Raw genomic sequence first — 18,680 nt, forward strand, 5'->3', positions numbered from 1 at the left:
AACACTGAGTTAATCGATTACTGGTTCGACTAGTAATTTATTAATTTGGTATACAATAAATATTAAACGTTTAACATATTAAATAAGAATAAAGATTGTTACATCTTGCCTTAAACAAATGGACGTGTGTTTGAATCTTTTTTATTTTTCCAATTTTAAATTGTTGTTTAAGGGTTTGTTTATGAAATTATTTTTTGAGAAAAATAAAAAAATTTGTGATGATTATTTTTGTTTGAGGAATTTGAAAGAATTAAAAATTCTTCTAAATTTTACATTAATTTTAATTTCTAAGAGGGGTGGTCTAGTTTCTAAGTTTTATTCCGAGTTAAATTTAATAACATCAGTTCATTTCATATTAAATTAAATTTTAATACATAATTAGTTTTAAAATTATTATACACGTATTTAATAAAATATTATTAAATCATCTGAAATTTATTTTGATAATAAAAACAAGATTGAATAAGTTATTCTATTATATTTAATTTAATATTTAATAAATTAATAAAATAGAACAAGTTAATTATATTTATCTATCATATTATATTTATTAGTTTATATTTTATTTATCTGTGAAAATTGACTTACAAAGGACTTGGAACATGATATAGACAAATTTTTTTTTCATTCTCGTTTTGTGCAACTATTTCTGTTATCATAGCCACCATTGCATCCAGAACAAGAGTGAAATTAGAATTTTTATTTACAGGGGCAAAATCAAAAGACAAATTTACCTATTATGTATATAATACATGTAACAAATTTTGTATGTAATATATTTAAGGTTAATTTCAATAATTTTTTAATAAATTATTATAAAAAATAAAATAAAAGATAATATGAATCAAAATTTCTTCTATAACTTAAATTAACTCATACATCATAATTTTTGAAGAATTTAAGTAAACAAATATTTAAAAAAGTTAAGGTTCATAAATTAGTTTTAACTTAAAAGAACAAGCAATTTATTTTATCTTTTTTTATAAATATTTATTAAAAATTTGGAGATTTCATAAAATTATTTATATATAATAATATTATGAAATTATGCATGATTTGAGTGATGTATTTGGGTATTTATTCAATGTGGGCTAAAATGAATGAAGAAAACGTGAGGCCCAAAAAGTAAATAGAGAGAAATAAACATGGCCCAGGCAAGAGTGAAGTTTAATTTCTTTCTTTCTTATTTGAAATTTGTTTCAAATTGTGTGGTGAAATATAAAGTTTATTCCTAAATGTAAACTAAAAGAGAAAATTGTTGATATATAGATATTTTTTAGGTAAACTTATAAAAATCCGTTAAAAAAAAGAATAATATTGCAATATTTAATAAAATATTTTAACCACAAACTTATTTGGAAAAAAAAAAAGAAAATACGAAGACAAAGTAGAAGGGTTGATGCCAACGTGCATCCCATATCCTTAAACTATATAATAATATATACATTTGAATTGATAAGGATGAGATGTATGCAATGTAATGTTGCATTGTTTCTGGTCAACATCATCCATGAAAATTAGATAGGATGAATCATCAAACTTATCTTGTCAAAGTTTAAAAATACAAAACAGTGTTCATTTTTCTTTACGTTCCGTGTGAGAAGACTCAGAACTCGTAACCAAGCGATATATGCTATAAAGCCAAATCTTGCATCGTATTATTATCCATCCATTTTTGGTTGGTGGAGTTGAACACTAAAAACCATTGCTTTGGATGAACAATTATTGCATGGGCAGGTACTGTTCTAATTTTGCCTTTTCTTTCAGATTTTGATTTGCCATTTTTTGGTGTGTAATTTCAAATTCTAAATGTTCGGATTTCAGGAAGCTTCTAATATGATGTTTGCTTCTAATACTAAAGATTTATTGACATTTTTCTCACTCTTTTTCATTTGATGTCTTTTAAAATTGTTATTATTTTAAAAAATAAAATTAATTAAAGAAGTTATTTTTAAATATAAAAAAGAAAATTAATACACTTGTATCATTGCACGAGTTTTTATTTATTTTATATGCACACATTCTAAAAATACACTTTAAATATAAAAGAGAGAGTTTTAAATATTTACTCTAAGTGATACATAAAACATTTTCTTTATTGATTTAGGGCTTTTCAAAACCCAAATAGATTTTTCGGTATATGTTATTGTCATTTGTCCAACAATTCAAACCCAACATAGGATTAGTAATATTTAGATATAACAGCCAAATTAAGTTCCAAAATTAAAGTTTATTATAAATTAAAGTGAATTCTTGCGCAGATAATTAAGTTCTAACATTGTATGTTTATGTGGAATTTCAATAAATCTTATAAAAATATTCATTACAGTGCTACTTCAATTTATTGAGAAAGACAGATTTTGGGTAGATACAAAATTAAGCATTTATTCAAAAGAGTCTAACAAATGATAACTTATGTTATTAACACTTAATTTAATAAATATACTTTGAGAAACTTTACAATAAAATTTATTAAAGTAAACTTACATTAAAGTCATAAGTCATTTTAATAAATCTATTTTATATCACAAAAAACATTTGTGTTGACAGCTTATTCAAACACACCTTTCATACCGTTACAAGACAAATAAATCTCTCATCAATTTCTTCATTAATTGCTTAACAAACTAATCTTAAATTTGTCCCAATTGAGATAAGGGGTCAGAGTGGGTTGGCTTCAACCTAGTTTCACATCTTCATTACCATAATTTTCTCAACCTACGATCTTACTATCACCTAATTAAAGATTGAAATAATATAAAACTTTTATTAACATGTAAGTTAAAAACCATATCATAATAATTAATTTCGGAAAATAAAATTAAGTCGAGTTATTGAGTTGGATAAAGCATTCACTCTTTCACCACTTTCTGAATTTTAAAATGTATATAGATAAAAATTAATAATAAATTTGGATAATAAAAAATAAGTTTATAATTAATAATCAATTTTAAAAACTTGATTTTAAATTAGGTTAACCCATGTGATTGCTATTTAAATATTATCCATACCTAACTTTCACGTGTCCTATCCTACCATTTAAGTTGAGTACTGCACTTTTGAACAGTACCTAACTCACTACAATCTTAATATGTTAACAGAGTTTACTATTTTTTTTATTGAATAAAGTGTGTAATCATCTTAAATTTTACATACCATCTCTAAACTTTTAAATTACGTTTTTTTATACAATCTCAAAATCACTTTTTAAATGAGGTTCATTTTAATTTTCTCATATAATAAATATTAATCACTTCAATTTTTAACTTGAATTTTTAATTTAATTATCAATTTTAGAAAAAAATTATTTTAATATTTATTTATATAAAATAAATAAAACAAACGAAATTTAAAAAATATATATAAAATCAATAATTGAAATGACTTATTCTTATAATTTTAAGAAATAAAATGAAACTTTACCCCTTTTAAATTTGTACACTTTCAACTACAAATTTACGCGTTTTCTTTATACAATCTTAAACACTTATTAGAGTGTACAAATTTGTACACTTTATGAAGAAAATCACTTTAGTTCATAAAATATTAAAATATCACACCAACTATTGAGATATTGTTTTAAGAAAAAGTTTGTCAGGTCTTCAACTACAAGTCAATCTCAGGCTTGACAAAATATGCAAAGAGTTAATTTAATTTACACTATTTTTGATTGTGCAACCCTTAATAGTTTCTTTCAATTGACTTATATAGGGAAGGGTAATGTGCATTTTAGCCATCAAATTTGTTTTCTTTAGTTTATTAGTACTTTTTAATTTTTAATTTGAATAAATGACTAAAATAAAAATGTCAGGTTCCAATTGAAGCCATGATGATTAGCTTAGTTCCACATATTTTTAAAGACTGTTACAAAGGTTGAATTTCCCACGTAATGGTTTGTACAACTCACACAACTATACAAAAACCGCCAAATCTTTGTTTCCATGCGCAGGAAAACAACATAACGTGTGGTGTGTGGTCTCGGGGAAACCAAACTCTGAACAATTCTAAAAATCAAAGCAACCCAACTATTGCCTGAGCCATCGAGCCTTCAAAAATACTAAGCTCATTGTGTGTGTGAGAGAGAAAAGGGGCATGGAAAGTGGGGTTGTGGCTGTGAATAACAGTAACTATGAATCCAAAGCAACTTCCACCATTACCATAAAGGGTATTCTGAGTCTTCTAATGGAGAGCATTGATGAGAATTGTTGTGATGGTGATGGCAAAAGAGTTATTTCTTTGGGTATGGGAGACCCAACTCTCACTACTTGCTTCCATGCTTCCACTGTTGTTGAAGAAGCTGTTGCTGATACTCTTAAATCTCACAAGTTTCATGGCTATGCCCCCACTGCCGGTCTACTTCAAGCCAGAATGTAATGCTTCTCTGCTTCTCTCTCTTTGGAATTTCAATTTGTTTTAGCCCTGTTGTTATTTTCGTTCATTTTTTAGATAATCTTCAATTTTGTGTCAGTCCTTTAAGCTCTGCTGTTATTGTAGTTCATTATCTAATGATTATCAATTTGGTCCTTTCCAATTTATAAAAATTTTGGTTCTTAAATTAGTCTCTTAAAAATTTTAATTGTTTTTATGTTCTGTTCAATTTTTTTAAGCAGTGACTTTTGCTCACTGTTTGCAGGTTTTGGATCGAATTCTGCCCAGTATGAAATTGCATGGAATTTATTCTTAATTTGACAATTTCTCTGTGTTTTGCATTTGGTTCGGAAAGTTTATGCTATTTTTTTCTCTACTATAGTAGTTGACATTAGCTTATTTTATGTGTATATCTGTGTGTATATATATATATTTTTTATTTATTTATTTTTTCTTTATTTTTTTTTTTTGCTGAGATGAAATAGGTGGGATATTCTATAAGAACCCTTTTATCCTTGCATCAGATTTAGAATTGTTTTTCTTTCTCCCTCTTGCAAATTGGATATAAAATTATGGGTTTTTCTTGGTTCAATTTGATTGCATACGGAAGCAACTTTTCTTTTGCTCTCTTTTACTTCATCAACTTCAAATTCTAGAACATGTTAAGGGACTGTTACTTAAAACTAAGATATATAAGATATGCCCAATAAAGATGCTCTAATCAAATTCCAGTAAAATCATTGTTCGAAACTCTCTTTTCTGTATGAATGAGTCCATATTATTTTCATTGGACCAGGATCCAATATCATGTAACAAACATGGTTTCATAGTGCCATTCATATAAAGTATAAACATACTTCAATTCATTTCTGGGTTTGGTGTAACAATTTAGCTTCAATGCAATGCTTTTTTCTAGTTCCTATGCAATTTTGTTACTAGCTTAGGAAATCTAGTATCTCACAGTTACTAATATGTTGGTTGCTTGACTTGTTAACTTTTTGCTCGTGCAATGAATTGACTTACTTGGCTTTTATTCTAAAATTAAATGCAATCTAAAGTTACTATCATGTTGGTGACAGTGCAATTGCTGAATATCTGTCTGGTGACCTACCTTACCAGCTATCATCTGATGATGTTTTCATCACTTGTGGATGCACACAAGCCATTGACGTTTCGGTGGCGATGTTGGCACGCCCTGGTGCAAACATTTTGCTTCCAAGACCAGGCTTCCCAATCTATGAACTTTGTGCGGCATTTAGAGGAGTTGAAGTGAGGCATTATGATCTGCTGCCACAGAAAGATTGGGAGGTTGATCTAGATGCTGTTGAAGCTCTTGCAGATCAGAACACAGTTGCACTGGTGATTATAAACCCAGGGAATCCATGTGGGAATGTGTACAGTTACCATCATTTAGAGAAGGTTAGTTTTTGTTGTTTAGTTTCTACAAACGTTTTCTGTTTTCATTGTAATTAAAAAAGTACCAGCTTATTTTCATATTGGACTTAGATTGCTGAAACTGCAAAGCGGCTAGGAACAATTGTGATTTCTGATGAAGTATATGGTCACCTTGCTTTTGGGGCCAATCCTTTTGTGCCAATGGGAGTTTTTGGCTCTATTGTTCCTGTTCTCACTCTTGGGTCACTGTCTAAGAGATGGATAGTACCTGGATGGAGGCTTGGTTGGTTTGTGACAAATGATCCATGTGGCACTTTTAGAAAACCAAAGGTTCTATTCCCTCTCACTTTTTAATGTTTTTATATTTTTTTATCTCGAGTCTTAGATAATAGTCCAATAGTCAATCTGAGAAGATCCTTAGATGTTATATATAACTGATCTGTGATTTATGTTCTGTTATGACAATCGACCTTTTTCTTCAGTATGTTTATTTGTTGTTCCCTCTTTATCTATGTAATTCTTTACTTTGTTTGTGTCTACTAACTTTATTTCCTCTTTGTTTGCTTCACTCTTTTGTACTATTCTATATTGAAAGTTCAATGATTGACTGGATTTAACTGTCAGTACTTTAAAATATGAACATTTCATAGTTGAAATATTTTTTTGCTACTTCGAAATTATGAGTGGTTATTCGTAGTATTCAATCACTTTCTTACGCTAATAAAACCAAGTTTCTTATGCAGGTAGTTGAGCGCATTAAAAAGTATTTTGATCTTTTGGGAGGTCCAGCCACCTTCATTCAGGTTTTTTTTTTTTATCTCTTGCATGTTTATTTTCATGTAGAGTAATGAATGCCTTTGATACTACTATCCAAAGAGAAAAGGGCAAAAATAAAAAGAAAGAAATGAAGAAAAAATTTCAATTTCAAAGAATACAATAGCAGACTATATTTATCTCTAGACTAGAAGCATTCTAGCCAGGACACTTTTTTCACCTGACAAAATGTTCAATTTGGCTAAGTACTCTGAAAAGTCATTTGGATGTAGTATTCATATGATGATGCTAGCTCTGTCGTGAAATCCAAGTTATTTGGTTTGGTGCTGATCTATGTTGGAACTTCATCCAAAATTCTTGATGAGGCAGAGTTTTCTTCCATGACATACATTTATCTGTTACTTATTTTTTCTATCTGATTGATAACACTTCTGGTTTGACAGGCGGCTGTTCCTCGGATAATTGCACATACAGAGGAGGTTTTCTTCAAGAAAACCATTGATAATTTGAGGCATACCGCAGATATATGTTGTAAAGAGATACAAGATATTCCATGCATTTTTTGCCCTTACAAACCAGAAGGGTCCATGGCTATGATGGTGAGTAACTGAGAGTATATCAAAATTGGAGTTATTTGAGGACAGAATAATGTTTTATAAATGCAATCTTTCTTATTTATTCTTGAATGAAATGCAGGTGAAACTTAACCTTTCACTTCTGGAAGATATTAGCGATGATATTGATTTCTGTTTCAAACTTGCAAAGGAGGAAGCTGTTATCATTCTTCCAGGTATTGTGCAAATCATGCTTTATTTGGCATTTTGTGCATATTCTATTTGAGGAGTCATTTCATGTGTACAGAAAAATTAGAGCATTTATTAGCTTAAGAAGGAGGTGTTTTTATTTGATATCTTCAATTATGTCATGTGTTTCACTTTTATCAAGAAATTGTATCACTTTCTTAGAAACAACTTTGATAACACTCTGAAGATGTTCACATCTCACCATAATTTATCGGCGTTTTAACATTTCCAGCTTGAGTTTCAACTAATTGTGACTTATGTAACCAAAACAACTCAAGGTTGTTTGTTTAGGTCCAAAATCGTTGCTGATATTTAGTTATAACTAAAACAATTAAGTGGTGTTAGTCTCTATCTTTATATTGAACTTTCTGAAACTCAAAAGACTTTCTACCTATTGTTTATTTATTGATAACGCACATAGAATATTTCAGGGAAGAATATTTAATTCTCTTGAAAACAGTTTGAAGTACAAATGTATGGAAATGTGTTGTTTTTGAAAGAAGTATATGAAGTTGCTTCTTTCTCAATTGTTCTCTCCCTGTATTCTTCCTTCCAAGTTCCAATAGGAAAAAGGGACTTTCTTTATAAAAAAATATAGCCGTCAGTGAAAGTCACTTAGATGATATTTTCATCAAGGTAAGTAGATATTACTTGGGCTTATTCCAAAAGGTCTCCATTATTATTCATTTACACCCTGCCACTTTGGTAACAATTTTCTAATTGTCATACATTCAATTAGTGAGAAAAACTTACTCAGCACTAAAAATATAAAAAAGAACAACAGTTAAGAATTTCTATTTGGCACTAAATATATATTGTAACAAAAGCTATCTAGTGCTAGCTTTTGTCTTCGCCATGGCTCACAAATTTTCTAGTAAATTTTGTAACAAACAAAAATGACAAATTTTTTTTTTTTGCAGGAACTGCGGTGGGGCTAAAAGATTGGCTTCGTATCACTTTTGCTGCTGATCCATCTGCTCTTAGAGAGGGTATGAGAAGGATAAAAGCATTTTATCAAAGACATGCCAGAAGATTATAAAAACAATAGTGAATCCACAAATAAAATGTTTACTATACATGTGCCCCTTGATTCTGTCTCTTGCAAAAAAAAAAAAAAAGAAAAAAGGAAGAAGAAGAAAAGAAAATGGAATCACAGATTAACTTGTATTTCAATACAGCATACACTCATTAAAAATGAACTATAAAGTTGGACATTGCAAATTATAGAGCCAATCCTCTTTATAGTGTAGCGTTATCTTTATTCATAAATGATATCAACATTAAGAAAACCAGATCACAGAAGCTAGTTGGGACTCAAAGTCTCGTACCTTGCAAATGAATTCTATCATTTCACCATACCTCAAAGCCTCACTGCTCATTGGGTTGGATGTATACTAGCCCTTTAAGTAGTTTTCGGCAGACACTATAATGCCACGTCATTACGTGTGGCATGAGCGGCTAAGATGGTAGAAAGTTCTAATATCAATTTATAACGAAATTTAAGTAAACAGTACTATAAAAGTTAGTCATCGTACTTTGAGAGTTTAAGACTTTATCAACCCTATTAAAATCTCATACTTTCAATGTGTAATTCAGGTCTAGTAACTTGCAGTTAAATTCTGACAATATACCTATCAGTGCATGTTCAGGAGTGAAAAAATTCATTTATATGGATCATCAATAATAAGCCTTGAGATGGAAGTGGTGCAAGAGCCTTTACACTTTTCAATTAGAGTATAATGATAATATACTAATTTCCACTATTCAATCATCTGCTTCTCAACTTTGAAATGAGACCAAAAGGTTGTTTGTAACTTTGTTATCACTTATGGAATTGTGGTGTTTATGCTTCTAAGACAAGCGATTAATTTTAGTTCTAAGGAAGTATCGTTTGCCCTTCAATCATGCAAAATTAAATGCAACGAGAAGTGCAGAAAATTTTTCATGCTCTATTGAGCTTGCGCACTCAGTGTAGCTCTGGAATTTGCTTTCACATGAAAGAAAAACTCCATGAATTTGTACATATTGTTGATCAAAGTGTATGTATCCCTAAACTAGATTTAGTGTCAATCATGCTTTACACAAAAACTATCAATCAAAAACCACTGGTAAAAACAGAACCGGCTTTTTTTTTTCTCCCCAAAATCAATACTATTTGATCTTACCAATTAATATAACTCTTATGGACTTGTTAAGGAATTGATTTGTACTGCACACTTTTATTTAACATAGTAAATATATCTTTGGTTAATACTATACATAGCGTTGAGCTTGAATAAACTTTTGTAAAAATACTTGTAGAAAAAGAAAATAAGGAGATGAATTAAATAAAATTATTCTTATAAGTTAAAATCAATTTATACATTTCATGTTTTAGATAAGTTAATTGAAAAAGTTTCTGAAAAGTAAGAACACATTAATTTTAAATTATGAGAATAATTTTATTTATTTTCTTTTCTTTTCAATAAAAATATGTTTATAAAAGCTTATACAAGCTGGGCCTAACTCCTTTTAAAGGGTAAAGATTATTAATATAAGCTAAATTGGGCCTAACTCTTTTTATTATAAAATTTTCTGCACAAATTTTTTGTACTAATAAAATTTTTCTATAAATTAGATGGGCAAGTGTCTAACGTTAGGTGTTAACTCGTAAGTACAAAACATAAAGAAAAAGATCTTTAGTACAAAGAAATTAGTACGATTATTGACCAAAAGGCAGCTACAAATAATTTCCAACAAATAGCTTTTTATTTTTCTCTTGCCCGATTCGTTGCGCAACACAAACTAACATGAGTTTAAATTTTGTAGTGTTCGTACAACAAAATTCATACTAAATTACAAAACTTAAACATAAAAGGCAACCTAGCTAGTAGCCATCTAGCTAGCTTTCTTTTCATGCTCTTTCAAAATCTCACAATTGGATTAATCCACCGTATGAAATTGATATTAGTTTTGACCTGGTGCTAACACTCTTCTCTGTTTTCTACAGGATACTGCGGAAGTTTCTTTAAAGTTATTAGATGAATTAGGATTTGTTTAATTAACATGATAGGATACGAGGATAAAAAATAATATAGCATAAGTATGATAGATTTGTATGTTCTTTTATATTAATGTGTATCAAATTAAATATATATTTTTAACTTAAACTTTGTGTATAGGACAAATTTTATACTAAAAAATAAGATAAGTTTATAAGATAGATTTATTATATTCTGAACAAGACATTATTTAAAAAATTAATGTTATTCTTACAATACTTTTTACTTTTCTCTATCACATTATTTTATTTCACATTTTTTTTCTATTTATTTTCTTATTGTAAAAAAGGTTGTGAGAAAATATTGTGAAAATAGCATATTCAGTTTAAAACATGTGTAATCACACCCTTTGAAGCTTATTTTCTCTTTCACTATCAAGGCAACTGGCATTGGCTTGGCATGTTGACTAAGTTCATGCATTTGGGATAGGAAGAGAGCATTGAGACTATGAGCCATCTAATTCTTCAAACAGATTCAGTGAAGGGATAGCAACTTCATCATTGCATGAAATAGTTGATCTTTATGAGTAAACGAAATTGAGATCCAAGGATGCATGTACTTAGGCCTCAATCACCAATTTTCCTAGCAAGGGTGGGGGATGTTGTCACCTTCCAAACGACACATGCACTGATCATTGACGTAACATAAACAGAATATAATTAATTTGGGATCTTTCCAATTAAAGTCAGATTAGCTATGTTTAAGTTGAAGCAGACAAAATCTATAACACAAGTTAACGAAGATAAGTCAATAATAGTGTCTACTTCTTAGCTTGTCTCTCTTGCATGCTTAGCATGCCCGGCTTTTCAAGATTATCTAGCATCTTGATCAGATGTATGAACACAAAATCCTATTTGCTTTTCAAGTTTCAAAATATTAATTTTATTAAGTAGAAGTTAAAAAGTGTAATGAATGAAAGTTCATAAAAATTAAAGTTAAAATTAGAGTTCATAGGCATGCATGCTATAAATAAATCATGTTCCATAATAATATTAAGAGCCACATAATTGCAAGTAAATGCAGTGATCAAATAACCTGTTTACATTTTGCCTCTTTTCCAATTTTTTAAATTCAAAATAACACCCTATAAATTAATAATCACTATAGATAATATTATTTCTTAAAAGACGTGTTATTTTTTTTAATTAAAAGAATAAAGAAAGGGACAAGAAACATGACAAGTAATTTCAATCCTACAAGCAACTTTAACCGCGTTGCTTAAGTTGCTTTCAAGGAACTGTAACCAAAGTAAATTGCACCATAAAATGATCTTTGACATCCGATTTCTTATTTAAGACAGTTTCTTACCACAAAAAGGGAGGCTAATTTGTACAACAATATAAAAATAAATGTTATTGTTAACGAGATATTATAATATAGTATATATATATATATTCTACAATATTTAAAATAGAAACTTAGTGTTAGGTAAGTACGCTAAAGTTGTGCATCATTAGATATCCTCTTTGTGATTCCATTTGGTGGGGCTCATGATGTCTCTCAAGCTAAAAAGCCTTATAAAAGAATGAGCATCCAACTCATCTGGTCTCACAATATATTTCACATCAACAAAACTAATCTCAGTTGTTCCAAAACTTCAATCAAGTGACTCCAACAATCAATGGAGGATTTCATCTTCTCCTTCAAGACCCAAGAACATGCACACCACAGAGCAAAACACAACAAGAAGAGGCTAACTGAAGACCAAGTGGCCATCCTAGAGAATTGCTTTGCCTCTAACAAGAAGCTTGAACCTGAGCAAAAGTTCCAACTTGCAAACCAACTTGGTGTCCCTCCAAGAAAGGTTGCCATTTGGTACCAAAACAAGAGAGCTAGGTGGAAGAATCAAACCCTGGAGGTTGATCATGGTGTTCTTCAGGCAAAGCTAGAGAATGTGATGGCTGAAAAAGAGAAACTAGAGAAAGATGTTGAAAGGCTGAAAGAAGAGCTGAAGAAAGCTCAAGAGATGCTACTTAGTAGCAATAGCAACATCAAAGGTGGAGACCATAATAATGCTTCTTGTGAATTTTCAACTTCTTTTGAGGAGGGTGGGAATTCAGGGGTGCATGATGATGCTACTCATGAGTTTTGGCACAATGCTGAGGTTATGCAGGATGAGGAGCTTTATGCTTACTTCATGGGTGCAAATTATGGGTCAAGCTTGCATGAGAAAACGGCATAATATATAACAATCTTTTGTTAGTGTGTTCATTTTTTAGTTAAGTTCTCCACGCAGCACGACCCAAAAATTAAAATTCGTTTCCATTTTTCTTTAATAGATATTGTATAAGACCATGTCCATGTGTTACAATGAAAAAAGGGAGTGTCCTTTCTTGGATATTTTTTTAAAATTAAGCACAATTTCTTAAAATATTTTTTTACTATTTTTTAATCAAAATTAAAATTTTATTTCGATAAAAATAATATTTAATGTTGTTATGAATTATTAAACTAAAATTTTAATTCTAATTAAAAAACAACACTAAAATTATAAAAAATATCACACTTACATTTTATCAAATTAAAATAAATCGAATGAAGCAATTTGAGAGCCTTGCATTGCATTTTGTTAAGTTCTAAGCTGCTTTAAAATTGAAGATCTTATTTATCTCAATCTTTAAAATTAAGTTTAAATATTTTAAGAGTAACGATTTTTTAATTTATAACTCCAATTCATGAGTTAGAGAAAAAAGATTGACTTTTGGTCAAACCATCTTCAAGCCGCAAATGCAAATCACATCAATGGACTATGCATGAATGTAAATGCAACTTATCAAAATACTATTTGCAATGCAGACAGTGACTATCACCTCTCACTGACCCACAAAAATGGGAGAAAAGGCAATGCCAATCACACATTTTCCCCATTTTTTATGCCTTTAAACTTAAAAGGTTCCTAATAATTTGTAAGGAGAAGTATACGTTCAAATTGGCTTAATTTATTGAATTGATTTGGTTTGAATTTTGAGTTTTGGGCAATTAATCAGAGTTATATCTTCTGAGAAAAGATGAAATAATATGATTCAATTTTCTTTCTCATGTTTTAGTCTTTATATTTATCTTGTAGACAGGTAACAACTTATTGTAGGTAAGGTTTATTAGTTGTTCCCCTGCAAAACTTCTATCTCGTTGGGATCTTATCTTATTTTGTATGTTAATATTTCATGCAAGAAGCTAGAGATAAAGACTTAACTTTGCCTTCAAACAAAATGTGTTCAAGTCGTTTGTGGATTATAATATGATTCAATACAAACTAATAAATGATAAATTAATTCTTATTCTGATGAGTTAACTTTTAGAATTAACTCTAAATTTCAGATGATATTGAATTAATCTTGACAAAAAAACTAAGTATTATTCTTATAAATGTTTTTAGTAACTAAGTATTATTCTTATAAATGTTTTTAGTAACTTGCTTTTGTGATTTTTCTGTTTAGTGAGTGTCCAATCTCGAGTATGAATAGATGTGTTAAAGTTTTACATTGACTACATATACAACTGAATAAAAACTTATAAAAATTAAAGTAATTATCATTTTATAAACTAGCTTTAAGGTTGAGTAAAGCACTGTATATGTAAAAAAGAGTTAAAGAACAGTTTTGCATTAGCTTAGAGAGTGATAACAAACACTCTAAGAAGATATATGTTATGCAAGTGACTAACTTTCAAAAAGTAATTACAAAATTTATTTTTTTGTTGATTCATTATTTAAATCTGAATATGGATATAAAATTTGTTTTGTTTTGTTGATGTGATATTCTCTTATTAATTATCAACATATTATAGAATAAATTGATATTTTATTGCATTTAAAATCTTAATTTTTTTATTATCAATTTATTTTGTGTTGAATATTTTTTATAAAAAATAAATCATCAATTTATTAACACTAATAAAATTTAATTATATATAATAAATTTTAAAAACATTCATATTAATATAAATAGTTCAATTAATAATTTATACCAGAAATACATAAATAAATTTACCTACAGGGCTATTTTAGTAACACAAATTTGATAATTTTTATAATAATAATTTATAGAATGAAGGCGAGATATAAACCTAGCTGTAGAATCCACTTCGAAGAGAAATGGCGGTTCTGAGAGGTAGTTTGGGCAACATCTTTTCACATCGTAATCCTTTGTTTTTGAGCCTTTCACATCTCACTACTCACCCCAATTACCTCTTCCTCACTCCAATGCACTCTCTCACACTCTCTGCTTCTCTTTCCACTTCCCACAACCCTTCTTCACAAGAGTCTCACTCTCGCTGGAGACCCATGTGCTTGTATCACTCCCAGGGAAAGTGCACCAAGGTTCCAACTTTTTTATGTCCCTTCAACTTTCACTTCATTTCTGTTTCTGGGTATTCTTTGTTCAGCCAAAATTTGAAGTTTTTATTATCGTTCAGAGTTCTCGGGGACCCTGCTGGCTTGTATGCCATGTGTTTGATCAATTATTTCAATGGTGAAGAATGACATGACTCTGTTGCATGATTTATCACCACCTTAACATATATAAATATTTAATGTCCAACGTACTTGTAACAATGATGGCGCATTTCCATATACAGTTTAGTTAAGTGCTTGTTAAACAATAAGGTTTTTCATACGAGAATTTCATTATAAAACTTATTAGAATAACCTAAAAAGAACTTATTTTAATAAAACGTTCGAGGAAACTTATAGAAATAAACCAAAATGGGCTTGTGGGAGTCGTATACTATTCTTATAAACTGTCCATGAGCTCTTCTAAATGCTGTTTTAATAGAAAAAGTATTTTACGATTTACTGATTTAGGGACTCTAACCCTTATGTTTATTAAGTATATAAGAATATTATAAGATGTCAACTGAACTGACTGGAATATGACTCGTTCTGGACTTGCAGTGTAGGGACTTCCTACACTGCATGTCTTTGTGGTAGTATATTGATTGTTTTATGAGAGTATAATATTTGTAGTTTTGCTACTTTTTAATTTTCTCCAAATTTGCAGATGGATGATCCTATCCACCTTGAAAGGTTTAATCATGATTTCTCCAGGGAGCTTCAAGTGAATGCCCCTGAGTTAAACAAAATATGCGCTCAGAATTTAGACTTTTTCCTTGTGCTTGATTTAGAGGGTAGGGTTGAGATTCTTGAGTTTCCAGTTCTAATGATTAGTGCAAAAACAATGCAAGTTGAAGACATTTTCCACAGGTTTTTATCTTGCTCTTTGTTGCATGTCTAGCATGAGAAGTGTCCTGTGATATTCTGTTTTTCTTATCTATTTCATTTTTTTTGGGTATTCTGAATTACTTTTATTGTGCTTGATGGTTCTAGAAAGATTATTTAAATGGAATGTTTCAAGGATAACAGGTTGATATTACTTTCTTATAGTACAATGATTTTCGGAAATATCAAACTAAAGTATAATTTGGATATTATATACCTATATATTTTTAAAAATTGTTCATCCGTTGAATGAAAAATAGTAGACCCTTGATTTTTTAACCCTTAAATGTAGCTACAATAGTTTCGATGGATGAATTGGACTGTTCCAATGTTCCAATATGCTTTGATCTCTTAGGTTGATTTCTTTGTAGATAAAAGTATGATGTACATATGAAGATTATCACTTTATGCTTATCTTACAGTTTTACTTTTGCATTGTTCCTTTAACAGGTTTGTGAGGCCATCAAAAATGAGTGAACAAAGAATAACTGAATACATTGAAGGAAAGTACGGAAAATTTGGAGTTGACAGGTATCCAGCTTAATTTGTTTTAAACTAATCTTACCTGATTTGTACTTCTGATCTGTATACAATCTTTTTGGTTTTCATTTTCATTTTGCTACCTGAAACAGTCTAAGTGTCTAACAAGGAGGAAAAACATCTCTCCTCCAGTTCCTATATTCATGTAGTGATTTGATAGTAATATCTGGAATTTAAGATTGCTTATATTAAAAATTTTTTAAAGAGTAGTGTTTGCCATGATTTGATATTTCTAATTAATGATGAGTAATAATGAGTTAGACTAGTGAAAGGATATTGGTTGATCGTAATTTAAGTTTGACAACAGCAATAAAGAGCTAGTACAGCTGAATTCATACAGTTCCCATGCTACCTATTAGATTAATTAAAAAATATAATTTTTTGACCAGAGTTTGGCATGACACAGCAATACCATTCAAGGAAGTTATTCAACAATTTGAAGCTTGGTTGATGCAACATCAATTGTGGATGGGTGGAGAACTTAATCGTGCAGGATTTGTAACTTGGTAAATATCATTATTTCATGGTTCTGGTTTTTTTTGTTTGTAATGGTACATTAGGGGCTGGTTTGAGAAAATGTTTTCTTTTCATTTTCTGTTTTCATTTTAAATCACATAAATACCATACTGTTTTCGTTTTATTTTCTGTTTTCAAAGATCTATATAGAAGTAGTAAGAACAACTTTTTATTGTTTTCTGTACTAATATTTGAAAAAGGGACACAAAATGAAAGCAAGGTATTTTTGGAATTAAAAGTGAAAAATAGGAAATGAAATCAGAAAATATTTTTTCAAACTAAGCAGCCCTTAGTTTCCTGCTCTATTATATATCTAGAATAAGAAAATTTATTCTTATACATTGAATTCTTTCATTTTTGCAGTGGAAATTGGGATTTGAAAACAAAGGTCCCTCAGCAATGTGACGTGTCAAAGATAAAGCTTCCTCCATATTTTATGGAGTGGATTAATCTCAAAGATGTCTATCTAAACTTCTATAATAGGAGGGTGAGTTCTTTAAATGTTTAGAATTGACAGAAGAATAGAATTATTGATTCCTTTTTCCATCATGACAAACAACATGGGTATATGGTTCAATCTAAATTCTATCTAAACTTCTATAATAGGAGGGTGTGAATTCTTTAAATGTTTAGAATTGACAGAAGAATAGAATTATTGATTCCTTCTTCCATCATGCCAACAACCTGGGTATATGGTTCAATGGAAATTCTACCTCACATCTTGTTGAATTCTTTAGTTTGAGTGGTAACCGTAGATGGGTGCCATTGATTTAATAGCAATTTAAGGTTCAGAATTTGAAGATTTAATCTAAGAAATCATGGAATCTTGAGTAAAGTTGACATATTTTAAGTTTGTACACTAGTTATATACCTAATTTCTCCCTGGTAAAGATGTGAACACTTAATAACATTCATGTACCTTACCTAACAACTTAAATTTTTGGGAGATTTCGTTTATGACACGGTATCAAAGACTATGATCTACTGGTATGGAGTCGAATCCTTACTGCACCATATTCTTCAACGCGATGAAAGGTGGGCCTAGGCATTGTCCATGCTTAAGAGCTCGAAGGGCTTGTGCGTCCATGGGTGAGTGAAAGATATATAAGTATAAAATTATTCATGTACCTTTATCTAACAATTTAAGCTTTAGGGAGAACTAGTTCATGACACTCCCATTAACTGACTAAGCATCAAGATTAATGTCCAACAAATGTGCTGTACTCGAATTAAGTTATAAAACCAGCTTTGCCATCTGATCTTTTAACAAAGTAATACGCCACCTTGATCTCAATGATTATCTCATCTTAACTTGAATGGGTTATTTTTTGTTCTTTTTCTTTTATCCCCTTTGTTTTATTAATCCTAATTTACAATACTAGTTTTATGTTTCCTTGATAACTGGTAGCAGGCCACAGGAATGGTTACAATGATGAAGGAACTGCAAATCCCATTGGTGGGAAGTCATCATCTTGGTATTGATGATACAAAGAACATAGCAAGAGTTCTGCAGCACATGCTTGTTGATGGTGCACTCATTCAGATTACTGCAAGGAGGAATCCTAAGTCTCATGGAGATGTTAACTTTCTTTTCAAGAATCGTATTAGATAGAGGATTTCTAGATGGACTATGTAACTTTCTTTAAGAATTTTCATTAGACTTGTTTCTTCTGCATATTGGGAGATTGGAAGTAACAATACTTGCATTTGCATGTCTTATGTACACATAATTTTGCATTAGTAAGTAGTTGAATTCATCCAATTCTGGGTAGCCTACTGAATTTTGATTTAGTTGAACTCAAATAGAGTGATGGGTTTAGTTATGTACAACTTGGAAATGTAATTGTGTAGTAGGCTTTATTTTAGAAGAAACAAACTACAAGTTGATCACATTGAAATTACGGTTCCTATTTCCTTTCAATCACACTTAGCCTTGCAGCATATAGTTTGGAAACAATTGATCAGAAATATATGTTTTCATCAATTAATGTTAATCCATATGTTATTATTGTCTTTCAAGATTTACCT

At 29.8% G+C, this 18,680-nt stretch overlaps 3 protein-coding genes across 6 annotated transcripts; all 3 read left to right on the forward strand.

Annotated features, from left to right (window-relative positions):
* Positions 1-1,663: 1,663 nt before the first annotated feature.
* Positions 1,664-8,625, forward strand: LOC113865993 (probable aminotransferase TAT2). 3 transcript variants are annotated; one of them, XM_027500852.1, is made up of 9 exons: positions 1,668-1,737; positions 3,950-4,370; positions 4,634-4,655; positions 5,448-5,787; positions 5,875-6,093; positions 6,507-6,566; positions 6,981-7,136; positions 7,234-7,327; positions 8,261-8,625. In XM_027500852.1, exons 2-9 carry the CDS (start codon positions 4,196-4,198, stop codon positions 8,377-8,379), a joined length of 1,185 nt encoding a protein of 394 aa, XP_027356653.1. In that variant the 5' UTR covers positions 1,668-1,737; positions 3,950-4,195; the 3' UTR covers positions 8,380-8,625. The 3 variants fall into 3 exon arrangements, with proteins under 3 accessions (XP_027356650.1, XP_027356653.1, XP_027356651.1); XM_027500849.1 differs by lacking the exon at positions 4,634-4,655 and having other exon boundaries at positions 1,664-1,737; positions 8,261-8,458; XM_027500850.1 differs by lacking the exon at positions 4,634-4,655 and having other exon boundaries at positions 3,812-4,370.
* A 3,377-nt stretch (positions 8,626-12,002) lies between these two features.
* Positions 12,003-12,563, forward strand: LOC113865130 (homeobox-leucine zipper protein ATHB-52). Its single transcript, XM_027499508.1, has one exon. The coding sequence runs from the start codon at positions 12,003-12,005 to the stop codon at positions 12,561-12,563; it is 561 nt and encodes a 186-aa protein (XP_027355309.1).
* A 1,875-nt stretch (positions 12,564-14,438) lies between these two features.
* LOC113865795 (uncharacterized exonuclease domain-containing protein At3g15140) lies at positions 14,439-18,546 on the forward strand. 2 transcript variants are annotated; one of them, XM_027500543.1, is made up of 6 exons: positions 14,439-14,699; positions 15,379-15,581; positions 16,047-16,127; positions 16,526-16,642; positions 17,016-17,139; positions 18,061-18,546. In XM_027500543.1, exons 1-6 carry the CDS (start codon positions 14,475-14,477, stop codon positions 18,262-18,264), a joined length of 954 nt encoding a protein of 317 aa, XP_027356344.1. In that variant the 5' UTR covers positions 14,439-14,474; the 3' UTR covers positions 18,265-18,546. The 2 variants fall into 2 exon arrangements, with proteins under 2 accessions (XP_027356344.1, XP_027356345.1); XM_027500544.1 differs by having other exon boundaries at positions 14,477-14,699; positions 18,064-18,264.
* Positions 18,547-18,680: the final 134 nt, after the last annotated feature.

This window comes from Abrus precatorius, unplaced genomic scaffold (genome assembly GCF_003935025.1).
Source record: "Abrus precatorius isolate BTA unplaced genomic scaffold, Abrus_2018 Scaffold4, whole genome shotgun sequence".
NCBI lineage: Eukaryota > Viridiplantae > Streptophyta > Magnoliopsida > Fabales > Fabaceae > Abrus > Abrus precatorius.